This window comes from Drosophila virilis, chromosome 2 (assembly GCF_030788295.1).
Source record: "Drosophila virilis strain 15010-1051.87 chromosome 2, Dvir_AGI_RSII-ME, whole genome shotgun sequence".
NCBI lineage: Eukaryota > Metazoa > Arthropoda > Insecta > Diptera > Drosophilidae > Drosophila > Drosophila virilis.
The window spans coordinates 14,335,195-14,353,667 of NC_091544.1; the positions used below are offsets into that span (position 1 = coordinate 14,335,195).

At 40.9% G+C, this 18,473-nt stretch overlaps 2 protein-coding genes across 3 annotated transcripts in view; one reads left to right on the top strand and one right to left on the bottom strand.

The window, feature by feature from the left end:
• Positions 1-615: 615 nt before the first annotated feature.
• On the bottom strand, positions 616-1,593 carry GILT3 (Gamma-interferon-inducible lysosomal thiol reductase 3). The gene is made up of 3 exons (XM_002053812.4): positions 1,263-1,593; positions 893-1,201; positions 616-830 (listed from the first exon to the last, which is right to left on the bottom strand). Exons 1-3 carry the CDS (start codon positions 1,539-1,541, stop codon positions 726-728), a joined length of 693 nt encoding a protein of 230 aa, XP_002053848.1. The 5' UTR covers positions 1,542-1,593; the 3' UTR covers positions 616-725.
• A 6,844-nt stretch (positions 1,594-8,437) lies between these two features.
• LOC6630177 (uncharacterized) overlaps positions 8,438-18,473 on the top strand; it is a 59,458-nt gene continuing 49,422 nt past the window's right edge. For both annotated transcript variants that reach the window (XM_070207675.1, XM_070207676.1), the window contains exons 1-2: positions 8,438-8,573; positions 9,879-10,078. The gene's annotated coding sequence lies outside the window, so the exon portion shown is untranslated. The remainder of the gene's footprint in view (positions 8,574-9,878; positions 10,079-18,473) is intronic.

The following is an 18,473-nucleotide window of genomic DNA, read 5'->3' on the forward strand; positions in this document are numbered from 1 at the left end:
TCAACCTTGTTCATAAAAATACGTTACAAAAATTGTTTTATGTGTTGACCGTTATTTATGCAAGGCTGCCACATAGTCAAATAAACTAAGAGCGTTGCCCGCTAGTAAAAATAAGACTGTTCTAAACGTATCACAGCAGTTTGCTTTTGCTTACGCAGCTCTTAAAAGCTAATTGGTACAATATTGTAATATACTAAGCGATGGCTTTGTGGTGAGCTAAAAAAAATATAGGGTTTACTTATTTAGAACATACGATATTCAAGGGAAATATAAGTACTAATGTGAAGTCTACACTTCGCTGTGTGAAACTTGGCTGAAATCACAATTGAACGAATTCAATGAGGGTTCGTTAAATGATTCGTTAGGAAATTGCTATAATCGTATCTACTGCGCACTTAACGAACAGCTGCACACTTAACGGAACTCTACCACTTTTAGCAAAACGACTCCACACTTAGCATAAGGGACTCCACACTTAGCATAGGCGACTCCACAGTTAACATAAACGACTCCACACTTAACAGAACTCGAACTCCACACTTAACAGAACTCGAACTCCACAACTAACAGAGTGAGTTATGTAGACTTTCTGAGTAAAATAAGTAAACATTTCAGTTATTAATTCGATGCACTTTAAAAAATTCATGAAGTGGTTAACAACCAAATCTAATTTGCTTTACAGCCACGCTGAGATTAGGCGGACTTTCGCCCAGAAATATGTTTGTTTAGCCACAAGAGGGCAGTTTTATCTGAAACTTGCGCTCGTACTGACGACAAAAGTGGGCCTCAAAGTTATAGCGAATGCTGCTCTGCTCGTAGGCCGCAAAATGCTGTGAATTAACGTGAGTGATAAGAATGATTTGGTCAGGTCAACTGCAGCCAGCTCACTTACATTGTCAATCACAATACTGGGCACAAAGGATAGCTCGAGTGCCAGTGTCTCTTTGCCGTAGGGCAACAGGATATCGGGGGTCTTGCGCGAGTGCTTGCACTGCTTGGCTGCGGTCACGTTGAGGCGCAGGTGGTTGGCACAGCCATCAATACTGTTGCCAAAGGTACGCAGCATGCAGTAGATCAGATCAAAGGCCTGACGCAGCTCCAGATGCTCCAGCACACAGACATGCAGGGCATTCAGCTCGCACTCCTCATCGCCGTGCTGGCAAAACACTTGCAGCTCTCCCATCTCAGTGTTGTTGTAGAACTGCCAATGCGAGTGATTCAATTTGGATGCTCTTGCCGAGCGGGGTAAAGCATCTACTTACTGCCGCCTTGCCAAAGGGATAGAGCTTCAGTTCGGTGCGTGACCACCAATCGTTGTCCAGCAGCGCATCGTAGAGTCGACGCCTTATAAAGTACATGCTATCCGGGCAGAGCGCCTCGTAGTGTATGGCCAGTGGTAGCCTGGGTATTGTCGGAGTCGCCGTAGACGTGGCCGTCTCCAGCGTAGTTTCATCCGCCAGCTGTGTTTGACCAGAGACGCCAGTTATTGAAATAGTCGCAAGCGATAAGGCTGCGCACAATGCCCAAAACGTTTCATCCATTGCCAGAGATCGTTGCGGTGCTACCTTACGGACTCACAAATGAAACACAACTGTTTCGACAGTATATACTTATGATCCGCATGCTCTCCCGTTTTCATAGCGCTATGCAAACTACGCGTGGTCCACAATACTCATTTTATTATCTAAGTATAAATACAAATGTACGTACGTGTGTGCGCATTTGTACTCGCACATCCATGTGTGTGTGTGTGTGTGTGTTGAATACGTTGATTAACCCATTAAACAATGGGCTGCATTTTAAATGAATGTTGTAAAGTACATGATACTTTACTAGGGGAAAAACTATGGGCTAAAAGGGAAGCTGACTTGTAAAGAAGCAGAGCAAAAATTGTTATTTAGTTGAAGGAACAAGATTTTGGAAAAAAACGCGTTTAGAGTAATCAATTTAGTATCAATTTAATGTTCTCACGTAAAGGCACAACATGCATATAATATATAAATTTTTAAATATAATTTATTTTTTACTCTTTTAGAGGGTATTATAGTTTTGAAATGAAATTTTGCATCAACAGAAAAGTCGATAAAGTCATGCCCGAATCGAGGTCTGTCTCCTTCCATCTCAGAAGGCTTGCGCCGTATCTCTGTTGCAGGCAGTACATAGGTCGAGCCCGGCCGAATCGGATCACTATATCAAGAGATAAAGTGGCCTAATTAGGCATTTGTTACATTCATATCTACCTTATTTTATAGCTCTGTAGAAGGAAACGATCGAGTTTTAGTGTACAACAATTTCTGTTCTTCAAGATACTTTCACCAAATCCAGCAATAACGAGCTATGCAAATCTTTTTCCATATCTGGAAACCGTAAACAGAATTCTAAGCCTTTCTTTCTGGTTTGGCCTTATGACAGCCTCTAAATAAATGTGCGATATGTATATCAAATCATTAAAGTATAATTTATAAGTTAATAGAAAATAAAATAAAATATATTATTTATAAGCAAGCTAGGCTCACACTTAACATTTATGTGCCTGAATTTGGGTTAGTTAGATCATTTTTTGACATATTTCTAATTTGCAAGGAGCACGAGCGGGTTAAGTTGTGTGAATCGTTTGACGTCAGATTTGGTAGCAGACACATACGTATTCGTACTTACTCATGCCCAATTATGCTTGTCCACGGTGCCCGCTGGCCATTAACAATTCATAAACAATGAAGACTTCATGCGCAACAAGTTCAGTGCACTGTCATGTCGCGCCGGCGCTAATTGACAGACAGCTCCATTTTGGAAGCGAAGGCCGGAGTAACTGTTTCGGCAACCCAACCGGTTGGACAACCCACACGCGATATACAAGGAGCAACTGTCGCCGGCTCGAGTGCCATTGACCAGAGCCTGGCCAGAGCTTGGACAATTTCAATTTCTAACTTATTTACAATGGATTTAATTGCCATTGAATTCTTCAAATGGCTGTCAGAAGCATTTATGGTGCGTGTTTCATGGTCAAGGCTTGCGCCCAAGAATGCCGCCCGACTAGCCTGGCTAATTGTGTGGCAACTAGAAACTGGCAGCTGCCCATTTCCACCGGCCAGCCAGCTAGCCAGCCATGCAGTCCAAGACAAGTTGGCTGCAAAAAGTGACAGTGTTTTTTATGAGGCGCCTTGCAGATTTCCGCACATTAATTGGCCGCTGTCCGAGCCCGAATCCGACTCCGACTCCGGCTCTGGCTCTGGCTCTGACTCTGTCTCTGAGAATATGATCCGCAGCGGAGCTCCAATGCGTCACTGCAGCAATTAACCCAAATTGCGCTTGCTGTCCAATTGGGCGGCAACTGAAACTCTCTGCACGCCCAGGCACAGCTCCAGGCCCACTCACGAATATCGTTTATCTCTCGCTGGTGTTGTCTGTCCCAGTTTCAGCAGCCGTTGTTCACTCTTCCACTCTTCCCCCAGTCTCCGATTCCAATTTGCATTTGTGCTCTGGCTGTTTGCTGTAATTTACTTTTGTTGCTTGAGTGTTGCTCGTGTCGCTTGCTGTCGCTTGTTTGTATTTAAAGTGCCGTGTTCTTTTCATACCCTGCACATATAAAAATGCCTTAAATGTGTTGAATTGCGCAAAGCAATAAAAGACTCGAACAACTCGAAGTGGGAAGTCGAGAAAGTCCGATTCATTAGCAAGGGAGAAATCTGTGCGTTTTACTTCCGGAAGTTCTTGCTATCTTATGCAAATACAAATACAGCGGAAACTCTTGACTGCGAGCATTACAGGGCAGCAGCTAGTCGAACATTCTCGACCATTCTAACTTGTTGTTTCATCGGTTTATGGCCAAAGCTGTTCTCATTGCAACATTTTAACCGCTAGTGTATAAAGCCAACATCGTGATGTTGTTGCTGTTTCTGATCTTGTTTAGCTGCCAAAAATTAAAAAAACGGGTAAGTCATGGACATTAACCTTTGTGTTTGCAGTCGGACACAGACGCAGACGCACGTATTCGTGACAACATTGGCGAAATAATGCGTGCTTGAGTGGACACCAATACACTCACACATTGGGAGTCGTCGAAGAGACACACGTCCAACTATGTCCTCATTATAATTTGTTTAATATACACAAAGCTTGTTAAATTCCGCTGTTCTTTTGTTTTGTTAACTTTTGTTAACTTAATAAGCTTTGGATTCTTGCTTATGGCATGCTTTCTTTTTATAAAATATCTATTTTTAAGTATTATAATACAATGACAGCTCCCATATCCGTACGCCCACCCTCGCCTTGTTTATGTCCAGTTATGGAAGAGGGGCACACTTTATTGGAGCTGAACATTAGTTAATCATCTTCAACATTAGAATAATATATGATTTTAAGAATAACAACATAACAATTTTTTTTTAATTTAAATATATTTCTTTGCGCCATTTAAACGCGTTGAGTTTAGTGTTAGTTAACTTAATTTAAAAAAAAGATACGACAACGAATACAAGAACCTACTTTTGGACTGATCGTTCCTATGGCAGCTATATGATATAGTGGTCCGATTCATCCGGTTCCGATATACATATGTACTGCCTGCAACAGAGAAAACAATCAGACGGACGGACATATCCATATTTTGTGGTTGATTCCTACATAGAATATAGGGTTGTCTCCCCTTATGCGTTAGACATTTTATGACAAAATTCGAATACCCTCTAAAAGGTCATGTACGTTTCGACGGGCAGAGGTTCAAGGCTCTTTAAGAAATCAGCAATGTCTTTGCCAATGGGAACCATGGGCATCAAATATGAATCAAATGGCTTACAATTCTTGTTTGAGTTTCATTGCATCTGTACGCTTATGAGAGATGTTAAGGTGTCGATGACTCTTCGCGTAAAGGTAATGGGTTCGCCTTTTATATTAAAACTAGGACCGTACAAAGTTTGTGGGTCACGGAAGCCCTCCGTAATGGAAGCTTTCACTGTATTATTATATGTTTCAGTCGAATAATTAAAAATAGCCAACCAATCGAAGCAGTCAGTTTGCAATGTAACTGAGATCATCTGGGATATCACAACATCTTTCGTTAAACTCTCTTTGAACAATTTAAATGTAAATTTTGGTAACACATGTTTAATTGGGCCTTTTTTGCCGCCTGGCAACTCGAGTGTTAAAGGCAATTCTCAATGTGGCTTCGCATGCGGCCATTTGTGGGTCACGGTAGACCAGTTTTCGCCGGGTAGGAAGAAATTGGCTGCTGCGCATATCATTTGGAACAGCGCACTTTCCCGCTCAGGCTCTTGCGGCGCAGTGAGTGTTTTTTTTTTTGTGGCTGAAAAGAGCTGATGGACAATTTCACAAGATTTACAAATTAGTGACCGTTATGCGCTTAAAGGGGGCTGCGGCAGATGCACATGCTCGTTTTGTCTAAGCCCCGAGAGATGCGTCCAGTGCACGTTTGGGGCCGTGCTGGGGCATAACATAACAATAAAATGCGTCTCTAAGCCAAAGTCTTATGCAAATGACGTCTCTCTAAATGCCCAATTTCCGCTGATTCAGCGGCATTGTCAATTTCTGATTCTCTGCGGCAAACAGACGCGAGTGTCGAGACTTATTAGAGACTCGCTGGCATAACTCAGTTGGGGCTTGCCTCATCGCTATATTTCTTGGGTGTTACATGATGACTGGCAGCGGCTTGGTCGGGCTTGGCTGTCTTTCGGTTTGCGTGCAAACCTTTAATAAAAATCGAAAAAAATGCATGCAAGACTTGCGGATGCGCTATAATTGTGTTAAATGTGAACATATGAAGCAAAGACTAGGAGCTGGACAGACCTAGCTGTATCTGTTGTCTTTGCTTATAGCGCACAAGTTGAATTTATTTCTTGCGAGTGACAAACATGTTACTGAAATCAGGCGAACCCCTTTTGCAGTGTCTTGCCGCACGAGAAACCGAAGCTAAAGCCAGAGCTATGAGCCGAGTTGATGACGCCACAGCCAAAATGCATTCTCCATACAAAGCTGCTGGCGGCTTCCTAACAATTGCTGCTTGGGCGGCTCTAGTGTGTTGCGGTCTTGGGCTGGGCTGTGATTCAACTTTGACATTCAATAGCCTCGACGTGTCCAAGCGTCATTCAAGTTTTCGACAGTTTTTGCATTTCCGCGGCGCATTCAAAGAACTTCATACAAAATATGCGCGCTCCACTCCAAATTGTTGAATTGGCAGAACATCAACTCGAATCGAATCTGTTTCGCATTTTCAGAGCAAGTGCCAGACTGAAAACTGGTTCTCATATCTTCGGTTAGCGGTTAAGTGCCATTTTCATCTCAGCCATGTTACGTGGAGCATCACTTTTTTATTATGGCACTTGCCACTGAACGTTGCAACCGCAGTGAAAACAGTTAGTACCGATGCCAATAACCTGTATCTATGTGCTGAGCAAGGCAAAGTTCAGTTACAAGGTACGTGGCATATTCTACGTACCTTCGTTCGATAACAGCCGAGTCCATAAATTATATGTGATGATACAGATAGTGCAGTGCATAGTACACAACACCTTTGGAGCATGAGCTAAGCGCCCCAAACTGGGCACAAAACTGACGCAGATAAAACGCCTCTGGCTGTAAGGCACCTACATACATGTGAGAAACGCTGAGGCTTATTTATAATTGTCACATAATTGTCTTGTGGCAAACATCGAAAATAGCAGCTGACTCAAATTGAGAGCACAGCAACCTAATCGCCTGACGCCGACTGATACTGACTTTAGTAGGGCAAATGCTGCTCGGTCGTTGGCTGCTTTTTTTCTCTAAATTGGATTTTGAGCGCGCAGACCTAACTGCAAACTAAGAGCTGAAAGATACAAATACTATGCTTGTTCTACATGCTAAACAAACGAAAGGCTAAATACAAATAACGACTTTGGCTAGTCTCTATTTAATATACCCTTCAGAGCGTGTTTTAACTATGTCGCATAGGAAGCTTAGAATGATATGGACATATCGAATGGAATTCGGTCTAACTATCTACCTTTTATTTTCATACAGTTTAGATAGTTTTTAATCAAAAATTTAATTTTTACAAAATTTTTTTTTGGGCGCTTGGTTTTATTTTAAATAATCTAATAAAAGATACTTTTTACTTATATCCCATAAATATAGATTGACATGGATTGATATCTGTCAGTTTATTTATACGCTTTAATTTTTATCTTTATACGGATTTTCGATAATTTTTATTTAAAAATTAAAAAAATAAAAAAATAAACCCTCAAATAAGTATCTGCCCCAGGTGAAAGTGAGCGTATTTGCACTTCGAGCTGCCTAGTTTCTGTGTCTTTATGTTTTCCCATTTGCTTGTTTTGTCAGCAGTGAGAATAGCACATATGTTGCTTTGCCGGGCAGGTAAAAAGCGGAAACGCCACGCAAAAATTTACGAGCATTGGCCGGTGGCTTCTTGCGGCAAGGCTGGCGGCGTTGATGCGTTGAGCAACAAGTGGTCGTGGTCAAGCCAACGTCAAGTTCTAATCACATTAGCACACTGACCAACAATGGGCTATTAGAACAAACGTTCACGACCCGGCCATAATTTTGCGGCTGTGCAAATAGATTTTATGCCCAGGCAAATCCATTGTTTGGCTTGACACGGCTCGAAGGTGTTCACAGGCCACAGTCCACAGCCCACGCCAATGAGCCATTGCGCAAGATTTATAACGCCTCTGGCCGGCGAATCTTCGAATCAACGTACATAGTATCTAGAGAATACAAATAACTTGGAGCTTCCGTTAGAAGCGGCAGCGGTAACGGCAGCAATTGCTTTAAGCCCGGCGCAAATGTGGGTCTAGGTCGCCGCGCAGAGGTTGACGTCGCCTGTGGCCACATTGGTCGAGTGCAGCCAACTGTGCAGTCAGCTGAGAAATTCTTTGACGTCTATTTTTGGTTCGTGTGTGTGTGTGTGTGACACAAATTTTGGGGTCTTCGGTCTGGCGAAAAGCAAATTACAATTTGCTGCCAAGTGACGATATTTTGGGAGTGTGACAGCCAAAATAGTATATAATTGTGTGCTTGTGGGGGATTGCAATTTGTTGCCGCCTCTGGCACAGGTTGGGTCGCAACTGCGCCCCCTCCATTGGAAACTCGTTTCCGTCTACCTTGGCTTTGTTTTTGTTCATGTTGATTACAATTATTTTCAATTAAATGTGAGAGCATTCAAAAGCTTTTTCACAGTCTGTTTACATTTTGTGCACGCCAAACAGCTGTTTTGGTGAGCGCGAGAGCGAACGCTCGACGGCGAGAGAGTGGGAGAACGAGAGCGCGAGCGCGAGCGCAGATGAGAGCGCTGTAATGAAAAGCTAAGCCCCTGCAAAACTTTTGTCAATTGATTGAGCGGCAGCCCCAACACCAATACAGCCGCAAACTACAACTACAACGACAACCACTGTGCATGCCGAGGCATCACACGTAGTAGAAACATTGCAAAGCAACAGAAAGCAAAGCAAAGCCAACAAACAAAACTCAGAGGCCCGCTGCTGTGCCTCAGTCAGTTGTTATCGGAACTTGCTGCCGCTGTCATGTCCGAGACGTAGACGCGCACGGTTCGTTTGCTGGTGGGTTTGTCTGTTTTGGGTCTGTGCTGGGTCTGGTCTGGTATGGTGTTGATTGCCTTACCTTACCTCTTTTTCGTTTTCTGTTCGGTTTACGGCCGCGCGCGCTCTCTTTTTCTCTCCCACTCTCCCTCTCAACATCTTACATCTCCCACGCGCGCTCTCTTCACATCGTACACACAATATATTTTATAGTTGCTTATTTTGTTTGCGGCAGCTGAAAATTTACTAAAATAACAAAAAGCTATTGATTAAATCTGTGAAGTGCACATATATATATATATATATATATATATACATAAATATTTAAAAATACGAATTTGAATTGTCTCTATTAAGACGGATTGTTGTGAATGCAAATGAATTCCACCTATGCACACAAACACAAAACGTTTAATAATCAATTTATACAGCGAAATCAAATTTCTTAGGTGTGCACCTCAAGTTCACGGCTTTGGCTCTAGCTGTTGTTGTTGTTGTTGTCAAAACAACAATTTCGTGTGTACTTGCGCAAAGTGAAATTATTTGGCGCAGTGAAATTGTTAATAAGAAAAAAATCAATTTACCTTCGACCGCCTATGCTACTCAAATCTATCAGTATTGTTCACGAATACCTAAGTATGGCCTGCCGGTCTTTTTGAGTCTGTGTTCCGTCCGATTGTCTTTTATCATGGTATCTTATCGTTTGTTGTCATACAGCGTGCTAAGCCTGGCAAGCTGAGCATGAATGAACGAACGAATACATAGAGATGTGTATGTACATACAAGTATGTACGAGTATGTATGTACATATGTAGCGATGAACTGTACAACCGTGTCGTACAAGCTGCTGTTATTGTGCTGATTGCATAGTTGTTCAATTTGTATACATGTCTGATTGGGCATCTTTATCTGCGCCCATCGTCAGCATATTCAAGGCTGATAACGCAGTTAGCTCTTTCGCTAGTCTCTCGTCTATATTTCCACAGTCTTATCTGTCTGACCCGCCTACGACCTGCCACCGGTCAATTCAATGTTATACTAAATACCTACATACATATGTACATACATATGTACCTATTGTACATTGTATGTACATACGTGCACTGAGATCAGTTGCGGGGGCTAGCGGGGATTTCGCGTGTGCGATAGTCGCCAGTTTTCACTGTCGTCGTTTAGCAAATCGTCTTGCAAAATGTCTTCATCAGCTGAGCTCGTGTGCGAATGTAAAGGCTATAATCATATGCAAGCGGCGCAGAAAACAAACGCGAGTGCATAAATAAATAATAATTGTATATGTGTGTGTTTTTAATTGCATTTAATTCAAAGCGGAAATACACACAACTACAGATACAGATATATAAATGTACAGATGCACAATAATAAGAGATTGTTGCAATAAAAAATAAGTATAATAATAACGCATTATATAAAAATACCAAGTGCAAGAAAGAAAACCAAAAACAAAACTGAAAATCAACTAACTAGCTAAACGTTATAATCAGAGCTAACTGAGTCCATATCGAGTGGTAAGTCTAATCATTAATTAGCTAATTAACCAGTTATCATACGCAATGTAGCAATATCCATTGCTGGCTTCAGGAAATTAATTCCCAGCACCCACGCACACCGTCATAAAAAACTGCCACAAAAATCAATAAAAGTTGATATTTGACGTCGTGCATACACGAGTGCACCCCGCGCCGCTGCCGCTTTTCATTGCTAAGCCAGGCGACGCTTTTGTATTAGCAACAGCTGATTGCACAAGTTGCTGACTAAATGACCTCCCACCTTTGCTCAAAGTATTATCCCCAGTCGACAATCGTCTAACCTTGGCGCGCCCAGCTTGAAGGAGTGGCAGACGTTGTGGGTGTGTGTGTGTGTGTGTGTGTGTTAACTGTTTTTTGTTGCCATTTGCGCTGCTCGCTTTTCCGGCGCCTTATTAGTTTGTCCCCAGACAACGCGACGCTGGCTTGTCACACATGAGATACTTTCGCTGGGAGTCCAACGCACGCTCCCTTTTTCCTTCGGCTCTCAAGTGTTCCGCCCATTTGCTGTTCTGGTTGCTGCTGTCGCTGGCTTAAGTGGACACTGCTCGGCTCTCAAGTGCAGCATTTGCTTCTTCATCATGTCAATCAAAGACGCTGTGCGCTGGGTGCTCTTTGTGTGTGCCACAGTTCGCTTGTCTAATCAGGCCAACTTTTAAAAACAAACCCACACCAGCCCGAAACAACAACAATAACAAGAGCTTAGCTTGTTTTGACATTAGAAGCGTCTGCGCAAAGCTTATCCTGGCGCTGCTCTCCCTCTCTCTCTCTCTCTCTCCCTCTCTCGCTCTCATTAGCAACCACGTGATTTTCACATGCTCAGCTGTCGGCTGCACTTTGACTTTCGTTTCTTTGCCCCGGGGCGCAAAAAGCTGACTCAAAGCTTTAACGGTAGTTGCCAAGCCAGCGCATGCATCAAATGCACCGCGAGCCTCTGTTCTTGCATTGTATGTGAATACTTTTGCATTGCACACTTGTTGATGTCATTTGGGTAAGTTTATTTAAAGGTCCTTGTTGATGTCATTTCGGTCCTTGTCCTTCTGTTCTATTGCGGTTACATATGCAGTATACCTTTCGGTTATGAACGGAACCCGTTTGAACCTAGAAGTTCAATATGTTGCCAATTTGCTATCGAAACATATGTTCAAATATTTGTCCACTTACATTATATGGCAAAGTTTGTTATTCAGAAAAACGGCCAAGTAAATTATGTTTTATTGTAGAGCAGAATCCTGTAATGAAGGATATGGGTATTTAGTCTTACGAATCGAATCTAAACTGGCGCGAATCGTGAAGCGTTAGTTCGTTTTCGACTTGTTGTAAGTATGTTGTGTTTGTTTGTAGGCTCTGTTTGAGGCTTATCGAAATTGGATGATTTTCTAGAATAACTCTCCAGCTGGCCTCGTCATCACATTTTAGCCAAATCAACGCTAATTACAGTTATTTGCCGAGCCGCAGTTGTTTGGGCCGTATATGTTTGTTTTGCTCTGGGCATTTGACTTTTGCCAGGTGCACTTTCACTCGCCCCGATCGCATTCTAAAGTGAAAGGAGCTACTTATACATAGGTAAGCTGATGCTGTTGCCGCTTTGCTGCTTTCTAAATGATGGCCACTTACTTACACTTACTCTCAACAAAGTAGTTGGCCATGAGAGTGCCATTCACAATAGCCAATACACACACGCCAAGAAAACTTATCGTGTATCTTTTATGGATTCGCAGCGCCCACATCATTCATAAACGATAGACGAGACCGGCAAAAAACTGACCAGCAACATTCTATTTCAATTAGTGTAACTGACCTATGCCATTTGCCATGGCCTGAAGATTAATCGGCACGTTTTCAGCACATTTTTGTATGCATTGGCCTTTTGTTTATGCCCACAAAAACTGGGCGAACACATGACCAATCCGAAGCAGCAAACGATAAACAGTTCAATGTCTAATGTATTTGGCTTAACTGAATCGTTGGCATTCACAGCAAAAACCACAACTACAACAATAACAACAACAAAAACTGAAACTGAAACAACAACAACATGGATGACAACAAGTTCACATGAATATGAAACTCTCGCACGGTCTGCTTTGTGGATATTCGTTTCTTGTTTCCACTTTGATTTCAAATTTTCGGAGTGTTATTTGAGTTTATCTGATGTGATTTTAATACGCCCCCAAACAGTTAAAAAAAAAAAAACACAATTTATTTAACGTTGTTTCTAACTATTTAAGCGTGGGTGCACTAGTATTCGATTTATAAACACAAGCAAGGTGCGATGTTCATTTTTGATTCAAATGAAAATCTATTATTCGAGCAGCTAGCTTAAGGTAATTGCCTTAATTAGCTAACCTGCAGCTTGCTGTAAATGTGATTATTACTAAATTCAGTCGGAACCACTCAATTTTGAGTCACGCAAAGTCATGCATCCGCAATATATCATCTTGGTATACCTCATTGAATGTGTCCGTAAGTGCCGCCAATTTCCATTACATCAATCATCCTTAATGCCATTTGCGGGTATTTGATTGCATTATATTTGACGAGCTGTCCGCTATTTTGATATATATATAAATATTTTTCATTTTTTTTTTTCTTTCTTTTTTTGCTGAAAACTTGTGTGCAATAAAAACGGTGTATGTAAAAAACTAAGTAATTTATACATTCGTACAAATGCCCATGCATCATACAAATTATTAAATGTGCTTTTGACATTGACGTTTAATACCTGCCACGACTCCGTTGCCGGTGTTTCGTTGTCGTGTGAAGGCCCCGCTTACCGTTAACTGGTTGATACCGCGACCCTCCCGTTGCCCGAACAGCGTGCCAAAGGTATTCGTTTTTACCTTACACGGTTGATTTCTTTTTTATTTTCTGTTTGATTGCTCTTCGACTAACTGTTGTTTTGACGGTCGGCATAACAAAAAAAAAATAAAAATGCAACCACGCAGAATTATACAACCGAGCACATTAAATGCATGGGCCATACAAATATATCTGAAAATATTTTGTACATTTTTTGGCCAACGCTTCAAATTACACTTAAAAGCAATTTTTGTAATTACTTTGCAATTTATCATTAATTTTTGTTTATTTTTATTGTTTAAAAAAGCTTAATTTGTAGTTTATAGCACGCGAACTTTCTAAAAGCCCAACACGGTCACATAGTTTTGCTTAGTTGCCAGGATTTTGCATAGAGGGCGTTGCTTGTTGAGAGCTTTGACAAGCTGCGCTTGCGAAAAGCTTCGTTTCCCCAGGACCTGTTGCACTCAGTTGCCCTTATCGTATGATATCAGCGTATAAAAAGCCCCCTCTCCCTTATCAGCTAATATATGACAGCCAACAGTGCTGTGATAAACAGCTGGCTGATTGGCTGATAAGGAACATGAATTCTGTGGCCTCATTGCAGTTGCGTTTGGAAAACTTATCATGTAATTTTTATAAGCACTTGAGTGCATACGCGCCTGTACAAATGACTTGTTTTTGTGCTCGACACATCGCGTGGGTGCGCTGTGAACGTGCGCATCAACAACAATAGATGGAGTAAAAAAATTAATAACAACAATAATAATAATAATAAATGAAACAACTGCATGTAGAAACAAAAACCAAATGACGTTTGTCATTAAAATGAAACAACTGCAATGTAAGCAAATGTCACGTTTATGTAACAGCAGCAGCCCGTTTTCGGCTGGGGCTTGCTTTGGAAAATGAAATAGTCTCGTATTAGCAACAAATCTCATAAACAATAGAAACAAAAGTCGAATAACAATTGCCAATTGCCGATGTTAAAAAAAAAAAATGCGCACAAATTTTGGCATGCTCTGCAGCAGGAAATTAAATATTGCAAGCGATATAAAACTGGGCACCTAAAGCAAACCCCAAAATAAATGACGTGACATCAAAACAGCAAAAACAATAAACAGTGCCAGCCAAATGTAAACCACACAGAAACGTGCGAGCCGGTTTTTTGCATTGAATTTTGATGATTGAATGAGCATGAGTGAGAGATACAGATACATATACAGATATAGATACAGATACAAAGACAACAACTATAAAGATACATTTCGTGGGCTTGTGTAAAAATAAAAACTTATTGGGGCATCTAGGCAGTCTGTTTATGTTTAAGAACCAGAAAGACGGAGAGTGTAATATTTATATTGAATCGATCATTTAGTCTGCATAATCCGATAAATTGTCTGCTTGAGTTGGGCTTGAGAAAGTGTTAGAGGTCAGTAACACATTTAATTATTTAACATATAACAAAAGCCATGTTAAGCAAAGGGTGAGTTTTGATTTTATTATTCGTTAAGCATCTAGCAAGATATAGTCGTAGTTGGTAATAGGAATAGAATGTCTTTGGCATTTCTTTCATCAAACCGGTTCAGCTCCAAACCGCATTTACAGATCTCCGAATGTACATAAATGGTAAAGAATCAGCTCTCGCGTTCTACATAAATTTGCATATTTTTTAAGAAAGACGACGGCCACGACAACATCGGCCTGGCAACTTTTAGTTACTGTTGCAGACGAGTTTACAGCTGACATGAAAAAAGAGAGAAAAAAAAAAAAAACACCCAAAACTGTGTCAATGAAATTTCGAGCATTAAATTGCAATGGACGCACCGAAAATGCCGGACTGCCTGTTGTGTGGCGTCTTTGAATTGCCAACTTTTTTGATACCCTTACAAGGTAGCGCGTCAATTTGCAACGCACGAAGGACGGCATATTATCAGCATTGTTCATACTTTTAATTACAGCTGCATGTAATAAATAACTATTATCAACTTTAGCCAACTTTAACTATAAACACATCGTATTAACAATCTTATGGGCGACTTTCATTTTACGCTCAGAGCTACCTGAGAAATATTCTCATATAAACGTGATGCCATAAACATTTGCTGAGATCAAAATCTAACTAGAGCATAATTAGTAGCATTTATGAGTACAACCTCCTTTTCATGTGAATCACAAACTTGTTTATTTTAATAGGTTGCTTAAACGACCTCCCTGGCCCGAGGTTTCGATGGGCTTGCGTTGAGTGTTAAGCGAGTATCTATGAGTATTTTAGCAATTAGCTTGTATCATTTGAATTTTGTTTGCTAGACGAATTGTGCTCAGGCATACGACTCAGCTCAAAACAAGTTAGACTAGTCGTCAACATCGTCATTTTACTAAGCGTCGCACACCCTGACAAGTCTACAGCCATTCTTTGGCCATATCTGTTGTGCGAGCGGTAGATATTATTAAATAACTAATGTATTTAATCTGAAATTAGTATGCATAGCAGCGCATCGCACTCTAGAGACCAGGAAGCCGCAGCACAAGCCAAGCTGTCAGGCTGCTTTGTATTCTTTGGCTGTCAGCTTGTTACATTTGTTGTATCATAGCGCACTTGAGGTTCGTTTCGATTGCAGGCAGTTGTGATTGGCTTTCTCTGCCTATGACGATGCAGCGCCAAGCTTTTCCCTATATAGCTGCTGACTGGTATAAGCTGCAAAGGGGAAAATATTTCCGTTGCACTTAACGATATGATTTTAATCGGGCATTGCTCCCATTATGTTGCATTATAGCTGCATAAGCCGCTAGACTATCAAGTGCCAATGGGCAGCAAAGTCATCCCGTTAAAAGGTTGACCCAAGTACGCCCTGTTGCAAGTGCGTGAATCATCAACGGAATAGAAATTGTTCTAAAAAGCTGACAAGAAAATTAAAGCGATTTTATTGTTGCTGCTCTTGATATTATTATTGTGCCTGGCATTAAACTGCATGATTAAACAGAAATATAATTGTAATTGTCGCTGGCAAAATGTGAAAATCATGGCGAGTCTGACAAACCGACTCAACTGTTGATTTGGCCCCTTCGCTCTAGTTTTCTCTAACTTCGACTCAAGCTAATGAAGCGCATTCAACGAAGCTTAAATGTGTTGAGTATTTTACAGATGCTTAAAGTGCTGCTCTGTGCCAGTGACACAGAAGCCAGAAACAACTTAGGCAAACATAAACATACACATAAACATTGACAGACGCACGGTCCACACACATGTGTGCACAGCAGACGTCAAAGAGAAGTTTCTGGCCATTTGCTGGGTCTGGTCGAAAAGGTTAATGATTTATAAAACTTAACCCATGCGCTTTGGCTGGTGAAAAAGATACGCATTATTAAAATCCCCTTGATGCGCATGTGTGTGTCTGCAATTATCATATGCCAGACATAATTGTGTTTTAGTGGTCCCTTACAGATACACAGATATAAGTACAATTTTCTCTATGCTTTTATTTCGTATTATATTTATTTTGCTTTTTCTTTTGTTGCTCTGTGATTTTGTTACGCTTTCCAGAACATGACTTGTACATTTTCGGCATGGCTTTCATTTTTGGGGAAAGAGTCTTTCAGAATTTGACGCCAGCTTTCTGCGCAGCATAAAGACATCTCAAGGTAGAATTATAATGGCATTTATATGAAAAGAGGACCGAATAGACTCAATCGCAGTGATGGCAGCAGAAGCAGCAGCTAAACGACCCAGAAACTGTGTCAAACATTTAACAAAAGTGCAAAGCTTATAAACAGAACAATGCCAAAAAGGGGCCAGCCAACGGGGCAGCATTTAGGCGGCAAAAGCTGGAAATACAAAGTGTAACTGTTTTTATATATTTTTTGGGCTAGTTTTCTTTTTGGACTGGCCGAGGGCAGGTGAAAGGGGGCGTCGTAATTAAATCTTATAGAATACTGGAATACTGGATACAAAAATAAAGCAACCAAATCGTTGCGCTGTGTTTTGCAACACCGGCATGCTCAAACTCTACAGCACTGGCCATGCTTGAGTTGGCTGTCAAAGTTGCCTGCTTTGCGCTTACGGTTCTTTTATTTCGGGGCTAAGCATTTTGGATGAGAAAAGATACTAGACGAACCGCAACCAAGCGCGCAACAGCCCAAGCCCAACCTTAAAACGCTCGATTACCGTCAGTGGTAGTTGCAGCTAAAAAGGGCGTGGCTTAACCCTCGGCTTCTGCGACCCGCGCTCAAACATCAAAATATGTCGCAATATACATACCATATTCTATGCCTACGTCAACCCATTGCCACAATTCAGACACATTTAATTTGATTTCCATCCGATATGGTTTTTCTTTTAGCACGAACCCGGCGGTTACATAGCGAAGTGTTGTTGTTGTTGCCGTGCTGACTGATTGATTTCGGGATGGTTTTTCTCTTTTTTTTTTGTGTCATTTCGAATTGCAGCTAAATGCCAATGCCTGCTGCGTCGTCTCTTTTTATCTACTGCTGTCATTCAAACTGTTAGGCTTTCATCTATGGGTTATATTTGAATGCGCGTTGATGTCGCACGTTGTCCAATTCAAATTAAGCGCAGTTAAGCAACCATTTTGGTTGATACAAATTGAGATGGATGCAATGAGCACTTAACTAACTTTGAATCGGACTTTAAACTATTTAAAAGGCTGGTTCAACCATTTTTTTTAGTACTTTTCCATACAAAAACACATAAAATTTGGCCTATAAGTGTGCTTAATTTAATTTAATTGCCTGGGCGAATTGTGGATTCGTCTATTAGCACAGTCATTGACAGATAATTTTGTACCTATATGAATAAGTTTGTATGGTTTGAGTTTCAAGCCGACTTTGACCAGTGTTGACAAACAAATATTAGTACATATTAGTACATACGTACATGCACACATAGTACGAATATGCCAAATTAGCACATTTAACTTGTTTGTTTTGTAATTTGGAAATTTTAAATATTTCAGCGAAAAAATAACCCTGAACTATTTGGCAAAGTGTTGTTATTGTTATTTAACACCGTCCAAAAGAATTGCCGGCTAAGCTGCCTGCCTTTATACAAGTGCATAGAGTTTCCACAAGTTCAAACGGAAACACCATAAGTATGTGGGCAAAATCTACTCCGAGTTCCGACAAGATGTACTCTATTGCACTTTAGTTTTCTAATGCTTAGCTAGTTCTATTGTCAAAGAGTGGCCAACGCTAAAATTGCTGTAGTCCAGCTGTATTACATGTACATATGTAAGCTTCCTAATTGCTTGCTTTGATCTGGAGGCATCTGAGGTCACTTATTTTTTTTGAACAAAACTTCATTTTGCAAGCCTTTAATATGATTTATGGTCAAAATTCCAAAAAATATTTGATCAAAGGAAAAAATACTTGCATAACATCATTACTGCGCCTCTGTCGCAAAGAGTACAATTTACAGATACATATATGCAAACATACTTGTGCATATCGCTTAAAATCTGTACAAATATAAGAATTTTTATTTATTTTTTTTTTGGGTTTTTAATTTTGTGCATGTTTGCTCGTGCATGAAATGGCAGTTTGAACAGCGCACGTCGGGCAA